The sequence below is a fragment of the Rhinolophus ferrumequinum genome, chromosome 10 (assembly GCF_004115265.2).
Source record: "Rhinolophus ferrumequinum isolate MPI-CBG mRhiFer1 chromosome 10, mRhiFer1_v1.p, whole genome shotgun sequence".
NCBI lineage: Eukaryota > Metazoa > Chordata > Mammalia > Chiroptera > Rhinolophidae > Rhinolophus > Rhinolophus ferrumequinum.
In genome coordinates, this window is record NC_046293.1 from 7913278 (window position 1) to 7927138 (window position 13861).

Below are 13861 nucleotides of genomic sequence, written 5' to 3' on the forward strand. Positions count from 1 at the left end.
GATGTTTCCTATTTTCCTAGCTTCTCTTGCAGCTAAGGATGGCCACAAGACCCAGTTCTGGCCAAGTGTGCTGGGACAGGGGAAGAATCTAGAAAAGAAAATGTTTTCCTGATCCAACTGGACAGGTGCAGCTGGCACAGCCCTGTCTCCATTTATCCTTTCTGCCGTCCGTGCACACGTGATGCCCACAGCTTCAGCAGTCACCTTATGACCACGAAAGGAAGGCCTGGAAAATCACAAGGACATCACAGAGCCATCACCACTACCCACTGACCTCCAAGCTTCATATTACGTCAAGAAAAAACACCCCAGGATTTGCTTTAGCCACTGTTGGTTGGATGTTCTGTTCCTTGCAACCAAAAGCATCCCTGGCAAATACCCCCAGCAAATTACACAGAACCAGGACTTGATTCCAGCTGCTGAAGCCCAGCTCCCGATGTCCAGCAGCCCCTGTGCCCCTTACCAGCCCGTGACCTTGGGCAGGTCACGCCCTCTCCCTGTGCATCATCTGTGAAATGGAACTGACCACAGTCCCTCCCTCTGAGCCGGTTGGTCAGTCTGTCGGAAGATTAGACCAGGTCACGCAGAGCAGCGGCCCACGGTGAGGACTCAGCAGATGCTCTTGTTTTTATCATACCCCGCCCTGCGTGACGCCTAAGAGGATTCAATTCCCTTTGCTTTTTAAAGTCCCACTGATGGGGCACTTTGGACAAAAGGAACTCTCAGCAGGCAACCACAGAGGCGATGTGCCTGCCTGATCTTTTTAGAAAGCTGCAGTCCAGAATTGAGGAACTGTTCTTATTAACATTTTGTTTCCTGAGAGCCTGTGAGAGTCAGGGCGGGAAGCACTTGGGAGAAATGCTTCCAGGGTGCGATGAAGCCTGACCTGGCCTCTCCTCCCTCTCCCTGGCCAGGTGGTGGGTTACTGATGTTACTGCTATTTGTGGTAATCCCATTGATGACAGAAATTCTTACGATGAGCCTCCACTGTTCTTTTCACAAAGTACATCTTCCTGTCAGAATGAATTCAGATCCTGGACGCAGATCAGAGTTGGAGCAGCTCCCCACACCTCTTCCCCTCTGTGCTGTTCCCAGAACTGGGACTCATGGTCTCCACTTGAAGTGGAGCCCCAATGAGGGTCGAATGAACTAGACCACCTGCAGCAGAGCCACCTGGGCTTTTGGCTAGAATGCAGATTCCTAGGTCCTGCTGTACCTGCTGGGTCCAGATCCCGGAGGTGAGGCCCAGGAATCTGTACGTTAACATGTACCCCAGGCAGCCTGTTGCTCTCTGAATTTTGAGGAGCACTGAGAAGGGGTGCAAGGCTGTGCACATGTTTGAAGATCAGGGAGGTCGCCCTTTCACTCCTCCCTCAGCGGCTCCATTAGACACCATCACAGCCCCAGTCAGAAGCTTTCAGTGGCTTTCAGACTTATGGCTCCTGTTCCCTGCTCTCGTCTAAGGTGGGGCCCATGCCAGCCAGGCTCTTGTCGTGGCTCTGCCTCCGCCGCATTGGAGAGATCCGTGCAGCCCAGCCCTCCAGCTCTGGTTCATCCTATAGACCCAGCACTAGAATTCTTGAGGAAGCTTTTAACAGAGATGCCCAGGCCTCTCCCTGAAGCTGGCAAAGGCCGTTTCATGTTTTTGGTGAGGGGAAGAGGTAGAACTACCAGCATGATGCACCAAGGGAGATATACAGGTAAAGAATGTCTCAAGTTCAACAAGAATTCCACTGACGATTTCATGGCCTCCTAATGGACAAAGACAGAAAAACGTGGCTTAAAGAAGACAGGGAGGCGGGTTCAGCTATTACCCGATGATTACCAGGGCTTTGTCACACACTGGAAGAGAGTCTCTGGTGAGGTGCCACCAGGCTTGCTGACCTGGGCTGATCGAGCACAGGAAGGAAGTAAATATAATACGTGACTGAATTAGGACTCCAAGAGATCATTGCAAGATGAAGTTCATAGCGACACATGCAAAGTTTGACACTTGGGTTAAAAAGAAACAAACAACTGTGTTTAGTTCCAGGATGGGAGAGAACTGGCTTGGAGGGCAACCACCACCTGGGGATGACAGGGAGCCCAGCCACTCAACAGGTCACCACAATCCTACATGGCACTAGGACCAGGGCAGTCCATTTTCTCTGCCCCGTAAGTCATCACTGGTTGGGGTCCTACCCTCCAGCCAGGGACAGAGACAGGTTTGGTCACTTAAAGTGAAGCCAGCAGGCGAGGCCTCCTCATCTGTCCTTTGACAAATGGTGGGAGGTACTGGGAACATTTCATGTGGAGAAGGGGAGACTCGGGGAGGAAGAGAGCCGTCTTCCAAATCCTGAAGGACAGTCATGCGTCTGTCAGGGACAGCGCTGCCCACAGACTCCAGGCTTCCTTGTATGATCAGGCTCCTGCCCCCTCTCTGGCTTCATTTCTCAGCACCCACACACCCCCGGGATCCCTGGGCTCCGACATTCCCTCTGCTCTCCCTCCTCTTCCTCAAAAGGCCCCCTCAAGTCCCCTGCATGTTGTCCCCCTTCCCTGAGCTGCCCTGCCCCCACCCTCTGCCTGCTCAGTTCTTCCTCTGGGAGCTGTATGCTGACCCGTCGCAATCAGGCACCTCTTCTGTCCCTCATGGCCCTCTACACTTCTTTGCAACAGCATTGATCCCTATTTAGAATTTCTTTAGAATTTTATTATGTTTTAAATCCATTTTCTAAACCACGAGCCCCATGAGATTACAACAGCGTCTGTCTTGTCCCTACTGCCCAGCACAAGGGCTGGCATGTAGTAGGTGCTCAAGAAATGCTGAACTTGTGAATGAAGAAGTGAATGAATGGTTCCATCAGGTGGGAGCTATGGGAAAACAAATTTCAGCTTGGTGGAAAAAAATACAAAACTTTCTAGCACCTTAGGCTGTCCCAATTTGGGATCGGCTCCTTGTGAAATAGTTCCTGCAGTGGCAGCCTGGAAGCAGGGGCTGACTGGATGTGGAGATGAAAGCTCTGACTAAGGAAACTTCTAGTGCAGAGGTTCGTCTCCTCCAGAGCTTGAAGAAGGAGCTAGTAATTTGGGGAAGGGGAGGAGCAGGAAGGAAGAAAATACACTTGGGATGTCAGGCCTGTTACTCAGGAAACAGAACATTTATAGCCCAAGCCTGGCTGGGACCACGGGGGATGGGCGGGCAGCTCTGGGGACAGGTCTCCAGTGGGAGCAGGACTGGGGGGCTGGGCTCCGGATCCCGGGGCTGTGGCTTGCCATCCTGCCTCTGCACCCACGCCATCCCTAGGCACAAAGGACAGGAGGACCTTGAGGGCAGGGGTAGGTCTGGGTCACCTGAGTTCCCAGCATCCCACACGTGAGTCTCCAGTGAGCCTGCCCCCATCCAGGACCAGCTACAAATTTGTGGGGCCCAGTGCTAAGTGAAAATGCAGGGCCCCATTTTCAAAACGTATTAAGAATTTGTAAATGGCGACAGCAGAGCATGAAACCAAGCATGGGATACTATGCACAGGCACCAGCCCTCCCTAACCCCGGAGGATGCCGGGCTGTGGACCCCGCCCCATCCTGCCCCCACCCCAGGACCAAGAAAAGATATCAAATGGAGACCTCACCACAATGCTGAAGCCAGGGCGGCCCCTCACTCTACTCAGCTTAGGTCTTCATGGTCTTAATTTATAAATATGAGCACATGGGGGCGGGGGTATGGGACCAGTCAGCAATAAAACTCTTCAGATCTAAAGGGCAGGCTGGGGACCCTCATGGGAGGCAGCGAGTGGAGCCTGCAAAACAAGTGACTTCCTCGAAACAGGAGTTAAGAAAAATTACCCTAAAACTTGGAAATAAGGCAAAGGGAGAGCAGTATATCTCTCGATGTAACTTCAGAGCATTATTTAACAGACCCATCTAAGGATGATTTCATTAGGGGAATATACCTTGTTTGATTCACCATTTACTGTTTAATTAAAGGTCTGGCTGCTGTGAATTTCCATGTTAACCTGTAGATTTTTTCCCCCTTCTTCCTGCCCCCCCCACTCTGGTTCAAGCCGTTGTTTCTCAGTCTAGTTGTGTAGGACACAGCTCCCTGGCCCACACTGGTGTGATGAGACTTGCGTTCCCTCCAGCTGGAGGCAGTCAGGCGTCCGCTCATAGCAGCTTACGGCAGCTCTCGCCAGCTGCCGGCCACTCATGATGGCCACTCACGCTGACTGCCGGCCACTCACACTGGCCACCGGCCGCTCCTGGCAGCACACAGCAGCCCACGCCAACCTCCGGCCGCTCACGGCAGCCCAGCTCCAGGGAGAGCTGTTGGTCACAATCTTAGCTGCAGAGGGCGCAGCTCACTGGTCTATGTGGGAATAGAACTGGGGACCTCGGCGTTAGGAGCACAGCGCTCCAACCACCTGAGCCACCCGGCCAGCCCAACTTGTAGATTTTTATAAGTGATTTCTGTCCGATAGAAACGATAAGCCCAAAGGTTATGGTTTCATGACCCTGTAGGTCATTCACCAGCTTTGATTCTAACCCAGCACTCTCATCCCCACATTCTTTCTCCAATACCCATTTTTCCCCATTTTCCTAATTCTGCTAATTATCATCCTGCTCGTTCCTCAGTGATGCACTGTGATATATTCTACTTCTAACATTTGGGCAAGGGTCATTTTTTGTTTAACTTTTTGGAAATTATGCTTGGACTTCAGGATCAGGAAAGGACTTTTAAGGAGCCTAATTAGGATCCATGAGGAGATGCGGGGAGTACTGTATCCATAAAACAAGAACAGACCCAAACTGCCCTGAAAAGTAGGAAATCCAGGAAAAAGAAGTGATCTTGGGAATTAACAAGACGCCGAGTAGATGAACGCTTCCAACGGAGGCAGTAAGTGGAAGAAAGGACATGGCTAGTGATTCAGAAGACCAAGGAATTCTCTCCTGGCACAGATGAAATCTGAGGGAAAAGAGGAAAGATGCAGAAAATAGATAGAAGAGGGAAGTACCCACTCAATGGGGATTTCAGGAGAGACCAGAGAAGGACGGGCAATAACCAAAAAAGTAAAAATAAAAGCTTTTTTCCTTTTCTTGAGTTCTAAAAGGGCCCATAGGGAGCAATCGTACACCGAGGCCTACCCTAGTGAAATATCTGAATTCCGAAGGTAAGGAGAAAACCCTACAAGCTTCTAGCAAGGAAAAAACAGGTTGTCTCCCAAGAAAGAAGCACCAGACCTGTACTGAACTTACCTGCAATACTGTTGTAGATTTGAATGATACCATGTGCCAGGTTCTGTGGGGAGAAAATTACGACTCTAGAACAATGCAGACAAAAACTACCCTTTGTACACAAAGATCAAAGGAATATAAGTTTGGAGAGACAGGAATGAAAAAAAAAATGACACTATCCAAACACCTTTTCTTTAAAAAAAAAAAAACCTACTTAAGGATATCCTCCAGCCACACCAAAAAGAGAATGGGAATGACAAACTTGACAAAGGGGTGACATAGTTCACAAGAAACCATACGAACCCAGCATAACTTCTAGTTAAGTCTAAATAATTTTTGACAATGGGGTTGTGAAATTGAATACAGTTCTTAGAAAGGATGCTTAGAAGAGGTATGACTTTTTTAACACTAGTGGACAAATCATTTCACTTCAGAATGTATCTGCGGAATTTTGCATAGACTTGGTACCGACTCTCCATTTCAGTCACGTGCCTTTCCACCCTCCTCGCCCCCTCCCAATGGTATCACACACACACACACACGCTGATACACACATATGTGCAATCACACACTCTCACATACAATGACACATGGACACACATTCACATACACTCATATTTACATACATATACACACTCACGGGCCTCTAGCCTTCTTCTCTCCCCCTTGTCATTTGTGCCATATTGACCACTGCTGGGCACGGCTAACCCCTGCTCATCCTTCAGCTCTTGGGTGTCACTTCCTCAGGAGAAGTCCTCAAGCCCCCGAGCCCCCAGTCTGGCTCACAGATGCTTTCAGAAAACCACGTGCTTTGCCCAGAACCCTGGTCTCAGTATGTGTGACACGTTTACCCTGTAGCTGTTGGGTGCCTCTCCCCAGATGGTAGCTGAAGGTCAAGTCCTCTGTCTGGGTTTGCGGTCCTCCATACCCCACACCTCTGACAGTGCTGACCCTTGGTAGAAGCTCATTCAACCCCTGGTGGTTGGGTAATGCCTGAATGAGCCACCAGCCTGGTTTGACCCAGGAAAGCAGGAACAGGGCACAGACATTTGAACTGCACTAAGTTGTCACCTGGCCTCTCTCTGACTGTAGCTTACGTCTTGGTAGAAATAACCAGTTTGGAGTCAGTCAGTGCTTGAGTCTACACTCAATCCCTGACTTGCCGAGTGATCTGGAATAATAGTAGCAGCTGACATTTATTGGGTGCTCATTTTGATGTAGCTACTTTTATTATTCCTATTTTACAGATGAAGAAACTGAAGCGTACAGAGGGTAAGTGGCTTTCTCAAGGTCAGTTGGTTAGTGTAAAACAGACCCAGTATCGGCTGACAATGAGGAGAACACACAACTCGCCAGAGAGGGGAGGAAGGAACATCTGTCTGTCCAGACATTACCGCACAGCGTCGTCATCATCGCCAGGAAGCCCCATGGATTATTGAAATTAAATCTGGCATGCACCAGAGACTCCTAGATGCCTGATGTGCACTACCTACCCTGCCATGACAATGAAGAAATCCAGTCTGTTCCACGTGTCCCCAAGGTAGCACTTCTTGCCAAAAATGCCCAGGGCCACCATCTTGAGCACCATCTCCATGGCAAAGAAGATGAAGATGAAGTCATCAAAGACCTGTGGGGCAGGAGGAAGGCAAGAAGCAAGTGTGAGGTTCCAGAACAGGACCCAGGGCTCAGAGCCACAATGGCTTGGGACACAGTGATGGACAAAAGGGGCCTGGGAAAGACCTGGAAACTTCTTATCCTAGGCAGGAAGAGAACCTCAGAGATCCTGGTCCAATGCAATCATTTCACAGATGAGGAGACTGAGGCCCAAAGAGGGGAATGAACTTGCTCAAGGTCATGCAGCCCATTCTATTTGTTCCCTAAAACCAGGTATAATGACAAGGGACCCAGGTGGATATAAAGCAAAGAGGATTTCCCTAATAATTGCCAAGCACTGGGCTAGACACTTGACCTGGATTCTCTCCAAGTCTCACAATGACCCCATGAATAGTCCCATTTTACAGATCAGGAAACTGAGACTCAGAGAGGTTAAGCAACTTGCCTCAGGTCACACAGCAAGTGAGTGGCAAAATCCAGAACTGACTCTCAGGTCTATCTGACTCCAAAGCCCACACAGAATGAAATTTCTCAAAACAGGCCTGATACCCACCCCAGGCACAGGTCTCAGTGCTGCCTTCCTCTGCTCAGAAAGGAGGCCCCAAATGTGTCCTTAACTATGGGCTCAGGTAAGTGTGTTTCCTAAGGGCAGGACCTGGGTGGAATTCCTCTTTCCAGGATCAATGAAGGCTGCAGTCAATTCAATTCAACAAATGGGCAGTGAGCACCTACTGTGTGTCAGGACAGAGGCTGGGTGTCCTCGGTGAACATACCACCTGGTAGGGAAGCCAGCCTAGTACCCACTGAAGCTAATCAGTTGTAACACCACTTGGGAGCTGGCTGAGGAGCTGTTAGCCACTCAGGCCCCAGGCCCACCCCAGCAATTCTGATTCTGCAGGTTTGGGATGGGCTGGGGGTCTGGATGTTCAACAAGTGCCCCCAGGGGATTTTGAGGTCCTGGGCTTCTTGGGAACTGCTGAGTCCCCTGGAAACCCAGGAGGCAGGACAGTTCCTCCGGGAAGAATCTGGCTTTCCAGGGAGATAGCATTGAGTGTTCCCACATCTGTAAAATGGGTATAATCCTAACCCCTGCACTAGGGGTGTACATGAACTGCATGCAGTCATGGCAGGTACCAAGGGTTAGCCCCACCTGGGACCTCAGGAGATGAGAACAGGAGAGATACAGGGGAGATACTGGAGGCCCACTCCTAAAGGACACCGAGAGCCAGTTATAGAGCTTGGAGTTTATTCCAAGAGAACTCACTGGAGAGCAAAGGACAGGCTTTGGGCAGAGGAATGTTAGAGTCATTCATTCATGCTTTAACAGCACAGGGTGGGGAAGGAGTCAGGCTGGGGAGAGCCGGAGGAGGAGGTGGAAGAAGACGGGGGTCTGGACTAGGGCAGAGCCCAGACATGGATGGGGGTTCGAGGGGTGAGAGGATCACCAAGGGGAATGAATAAGACCAAGTGGGAGTCAGGAAAAAGACAGCGAGTTGAGAGAGAGCAGGCCAGGTAGTGGGGATGTGGTTTTGCAGGGCGGGGCAGGGCGGGGACATAGGGGTGGTTGGGCGTGGCATTGTGGATGGGCGGGGCATGGTGGAGGCGCGGTGGTGGGTGGGCGGAGCAGGCAGGATAGATAGGCGGGGCTTAGAGAGGCAGAAGGAGCAGGCGGGGCGGCCTCACCTGCAGGATCTTGCAGCGGTCCGACAGGCAGTCCATGTCGTCGCACGGCTGGTACATGCCAAGAGTCACGCAGTTCAACAGGATCACCAGCATGCTGACACATTCAAACCACGTGCACATTGAGTCAAGGACAAAACTGTGGGTACAGAGACCCCGTGGCCATGGGGAGCAGAGTGCACCCTAAATGTAATACCCCCCATCCATCACAAACACAGGCATAGCATATGACCTCTTTGAGTTTCTTCCCTGAATAGGTCAATGTCCAAGTTCTCAAAGACCTTGCCACCACCCTACCCCACACACACACACCAGACATGGCCACACATGCCAAACCCACCAGAGAATCTAACCCCCCCCATACCCCCTCCCGAACCCCTCCCCCAACTCCTTGCCCCAGCCTGAGAGTTCCCTTTGGGCTCAGGAAGAGAGAGGTTCCCAGAAGCTGGCAAGCCACCTGTGCTTCTCCACCTCGGCCCTCCTCCCTCAGACTGTTACTGCCTCCCTTCTCTGACCACCTCTCCCCTCCCCTGACCCACACCCCACACACACCCCTCCCTACCTGAGGCCTAGATCTGGAGCCTGCAGAGGGCTGGTCCAGTGTGGCTGAGATTGGCTGGACAATCCCGTCAAAGTTAGAGCTCATCTGCACACTCCTGCATATCTGTGCCTGGGCTTCCCCAGCCCCTGCGCCAAGCAGAGTGGGGCTCGGCCTCCCCAGGCCTGCCCAGGCAGAAGGTCTCCTGCAGCCAAAGCGGTCTAGAGACATCTCTTCACCCAGCCTTGGGCAGGGCCAGCACCAGTGGCTCTCCCCCACACACACCAGGCTGCTCTCTCACTAACACTCTCTTCCTTCCCTTCCCTCCTGGCAACTCCTGCCCAGTCTTAGAACAGCTGACTGAGGTCCAGTCCCATCCCTCTTAATCCACCTAGTCCTAGGACCAGGCTCAGAGCTGGAAGGGGCCTCAGTAAATCTGTGTTTCATTCAAAGGAAGGTGATTCGAGGTAAAGTGGACTTAAGTAGGTTCTCCATCTCTAAGAGGAGGGTGCTGATAGAACTCATGGCACACTGCCTGCATAACCCCATTCCCGCCCCTGGCACTGAGCCACAGGAAACAGGATGGCAGCTTCTGTGCTGTGAAAGCAGTGAACCAGAGGGCCTGTATTTGAACTCCAGTTCCAGCATTGACTGGGTCTGAGGCCTCGGGCAAGGCCCTTTCCTGTCGCTGAACCTGTGAAGGTTCCCCACTGGAGGCCCAGGTGCCTCCTCATGGGCCTGCTCTGGCCTCTCTGGTCCACTCTCCCTGTAGCAGCAGTGAGTTTTTGAAAAGAGCAGTGAGAGCACCTCCCTCCCCTGACCAAAACCCTGGCATGGCTCTCTGTCTCTCTCAGTATGAACTTCGAAGCCCTCACCATGGTCTGCAAGGACCCATGTATCACCTCGTTTCCTGCTACCCTTACCCTGGCTGTCAGGCACATCAGGCACACTCCACCCCAGGGCCTTTGCACCTACTGTTCCCTCTACCTGGGAGACTCTTCTCAAGACCTTCAGGGACTGCTCTTTCTAACCCTTTAGCTTCATTGTCGCCTCCTCTGAGAAGTCCCCACCCAATCTCTCCCCCCTCAGTGGTCACCCTCTCCCACCCCAACCACTACCCTCTCCCAGCTTAGTGACCTTCTGAGCACTTATGCCCTGAAGGTGTCTTGTTGACATGCTCATTGTCTTTGTCCACAGCTAGAAGCTACATTCCAAGGGGACAAGGGTTTTGCATTCACAGCTCCTGCGGTGACAGGCATCAAGGAAACGTCTGTTTCATGAATAAGTGACTCTCTCTGGGCCCTGCCCACTCTAACACCCAGTGATTCTTGGGCATCTCCAAAGGAAAACCCTACTCCTCAATCTAACAGCCTCGCTCTAAGTTTGGATGTAGCCACTCTATCCAGACCCTCAGACAGACCCCAGCCAGGGGGTGCTGAGCACCTTTTGCCTGATGTGAGACTAACCTGGTTTCCTTGGCAACAGCCTCCCTCCCATCCCCAGGCCCTGGCTCACCTTGGGGTGCTGCCTTCTCTCCCCCTCTCTCCCTCAGACCCTTCTCACCAGAGCCCTGTTCCTTCCTGCTCCCACCCCCCGCCCTGCCATTCTCCCGCCACAGCCTGTAATTACTTTCAGTCGCTGCCAGGGCCCCCTTCTAGCCTGAACATCATTCCAGCAGCAGCTTCATCATTAATTAACTTTTTCTGAAGTTCAAACGTTCTAATTACCACTGAATGCCCCCCATCCCCCTTGCTGTCCCCCCACCCTGCCTGTTGTGCTCTCTCGCCTTCCAGCCTCCTCCTCTGCTCCCTCTGCCTTTCCTGCCAGTTTCAAGTTCAAAATGCACATAGCAGGGCTCTCCCAGGAGACCGGCACCCCCACTTCTTCCTCAGCAGGCCCATTTTACAGAATAGAAAAACTGAGGCCCACAGAAACTAGGGACCTCTCCTAGGTCACATAGCTGGGAAATACCAGAGCTAAGTTTCACACCAGGCCTGCTGGACTCCAAGGACAGTGCTCTCCTCTGTAACACATGGCCTGTCCCTGCCTGTGACTTCACCCACCCTCCCCTGAGGCTTCAGCATCTCTCACCTGGACCCTACATAGACTCTCCTCCAGCTTCCAGCCCTGGTGTCTGCCCTTCCAATCTACCCCACACAATAACCGGCACACTGTGTACCTAACACTACTGGGTCACTTTGCAAGTGTTATCTCCTTTAATCCCCACAATACTATTATAAGCCCCATTTACAAATGAGGAAATTGAGACACAAAGGGGAACATGATTTGCCCAACGTCACCAGCTGGAAAAAGGCAGAGCTGGCGTGCAAAACCAGAGCCTGCCCTTCTTGTCTCCAAGGTATTTTGCACTGCCATATTAATCTGCCAGAAGCACAACTCTGATTGTGCCTTTCCCCTGCTCAAAAACCTTCCATGGCTCCCATCACCCTCCTTAGCCTGACACCCAAAGCCTCCTGGACACTGACATCAGTGACTTCCTCCAGCCTCATCTCCCACTGGCCTTGGCATGCACTGAACTTCTTGCTGTCCCCAAGCCTACTTTACATGCACTTTCTCTTCCCTCCACCGTCTCTACAAGGCAAACTCCTACTCATCCTTCACAGCCCAGTTCATTTATCACCTCTTCTTAAAGCTTCCCTTGAAGCACCTTTCCCCAGTCACAAGATGGTGATTCAGCCTGCTCTCCAGAAATGCTCCCTAGCCACCTGGTCTAGCTGGTTTCATAGCCATGAACTTGGCAGTAACCACAAGGACTGTGTGCCAGGCCCCGGGGGACATGGTCCCAGCTCTTATCATAGCCCGCTGGAGACAGATGAGGACACAGGCCTGGAGAGCTGAAGTGACATATCCAACGTCACACAGTCGGGAGCAGCCCGAACGGTCTGACTCATTGGTGCCCCAAGCTGCTATGCGTCCTGCCTCTGTCATTCACCCAGCTTGCCCGTGGCACTGAGTCCCTCAAGGGGGCAGATGGAGTGGCTTTCACCTCTAGATTGCTCAGTTGCAGACATTCAGAGATAGACAGTCTCGGCCCTGCCCCGAGGCACTCAGGGAAATCCCAGATGGCAGCGCCTGGGCCCTTTCCAAGAGACTGTGAGGCTTAGAAGTCAGGCCAGAGCTGGCATCACTGCCCGCGGTTCCTGACATGCTCCCCACTGGCTGGGGGATCAAAGGCACCAACCCTCCTTGAAGTTGAACCAGACCACGTAGCACAGGGAAGAAGACTGTCAGAGGGAGTCGAGGTCTCCTGTCTGAACACTCCATGGCCTGGCCCAACGCCTCATGTTTCCACCATTAGTCACAAGCACTGAGAAACTCTGAGAGCACTGTCAGGCCAGGGAGGATGGAGACCCCAAGGGTGGTACGGGATTTCTGGGAAATCAGGCAGGCAGGGGCTTGAGTGCCAGCTCCATGAGGATAGAGGATCTTCAACAGCTCCCTCTTGCCTCTCGCAGCGAGGCTCAAAGCCCCCAGCCTGGTATCTGAGGCCGTGCAGGTAGGACCCTGCCACCTTGCCTACTTCATCGCCCAGGCCCTCACTTCTGTCGAGGTGACCTTTGTCACAGAACAACCCCACCCAAGCCCTCCGAGAGCATCTGATCCAATCACCCATCCCACAGATGGAAACCAGAGGGAGGAGAGCCATCCAAAAAACACAGTGGCCTTCAGACGTCAGACTCCGAACCCACGGGGGCCCTAAAGCACAGTGGATTTCAGACCCACTGAAACACCATGTTTCCCCAAATGTTCAGGCGCTGTGTGTGCCACCTGCTCAGCACCGCCACATTCAGTCATTTGAAGCTGATTATATCCCTGACAGGCAGCCCAGGTGCCTTTGTGGAACACAGATGGGGAAACCCAGCAATGGCGATCCAATTGATAGTTTCCTCGGCAGGCAAAGCCTTCCTTCCCGGGGAGAAAACATCCTTGGGGGCTGCAGAGTCCCCACCCCCCGGCTCGGCTACACCCCCAGCCAGCCCCCACCTTGTGGCCCAGGCCCTAACCCCACCCCTACCCTGTTCCCCCTGCTCTGCTCACACTTCCCATGATCCTCAGGTCCTCAGAGCTGGGGCCTCCAAGCCCAGCAGTGAATTACTGAGCACATATGAGCACATATTGAGTGCCGGCTGTGTGCCAGGCCCGGGTTAACAAGAGTGAAAATGGCAACAATAGCAAACATTTCTCAAGTGTTCTCGATGTTTGCCAAGGACTTTTCTAATCAAACAGCACGTATTATCTCATTTAAACCTTGCAGCAAGCACATGAGGCAGGGAGCCCAGAGGCCCCGAACACAGAGCCAGTGCAGCCGTGGATGGGGGACCAGGGCTTGGCATATGCTGTACAGCAGGCACAGCCCCTCTGTTTGCCAACCTCTCCTATAACAGGGCCCGTTCTTTTGCCTTTAGGGGGAAATAAACACCTCACCAGCAGAGGACTGAGAGTCCCGTACTGGCATTTTCTGCTGATCACTCAACATGACCTTGAATAGAAATAAGAGATTCTATCCCAGCCCGCTACGTGGATGTCTCGTGTGCTGCATCTTCACTCCACTTTACTTCACTTTCAAAAAATGTATCTGTTCAGGCCTAGTGAGGCGGAAAATCACCCCAGAACTTAAGCAAAGTTCCCCAAAACTGGCAGGTCTACTGTTACCCCCTTTTTACAGATAAGGAAACAGAGGCACTGGGAGTGGGCTCCAGGGCTCCAGCCACAGCTGCCCAAGTTCATGCAATTGGTATGTGATGTGGCAGGAGTAGGATTCGAATTCACGTCCTCAACCACGTCCTCCCACGTGCT

At 52.3% G+C, this 13861-nt stretch overlaps 1 protein-coding gene across 1 annotated transcript in view; it reads right to left on the reverse strand.

The window, feature by feature from the left end:
* Positions 1–13861, reverse strand: part of CACNA1I (calcium voltage-gated channel subunit alpha1 I) — a 110137-nt gene that overhangs the window by 71693 nt on the left and 24583 nt on the right. The window contains exons 3-4 of the mRNA XM_033117537.1: positions 8509–8620; positions 6705–6838 (exon numbers count right to left, since the gene is read on the reverse strand). Coding sequence (XP_032973428.1) covers positions 6705–6838; positions 8509–8620 — 246 coding nt within the window. The remainder of the gene's footprint in view (positions 1–6704; positions 6839–8508; positions 8621–13861) is intronic.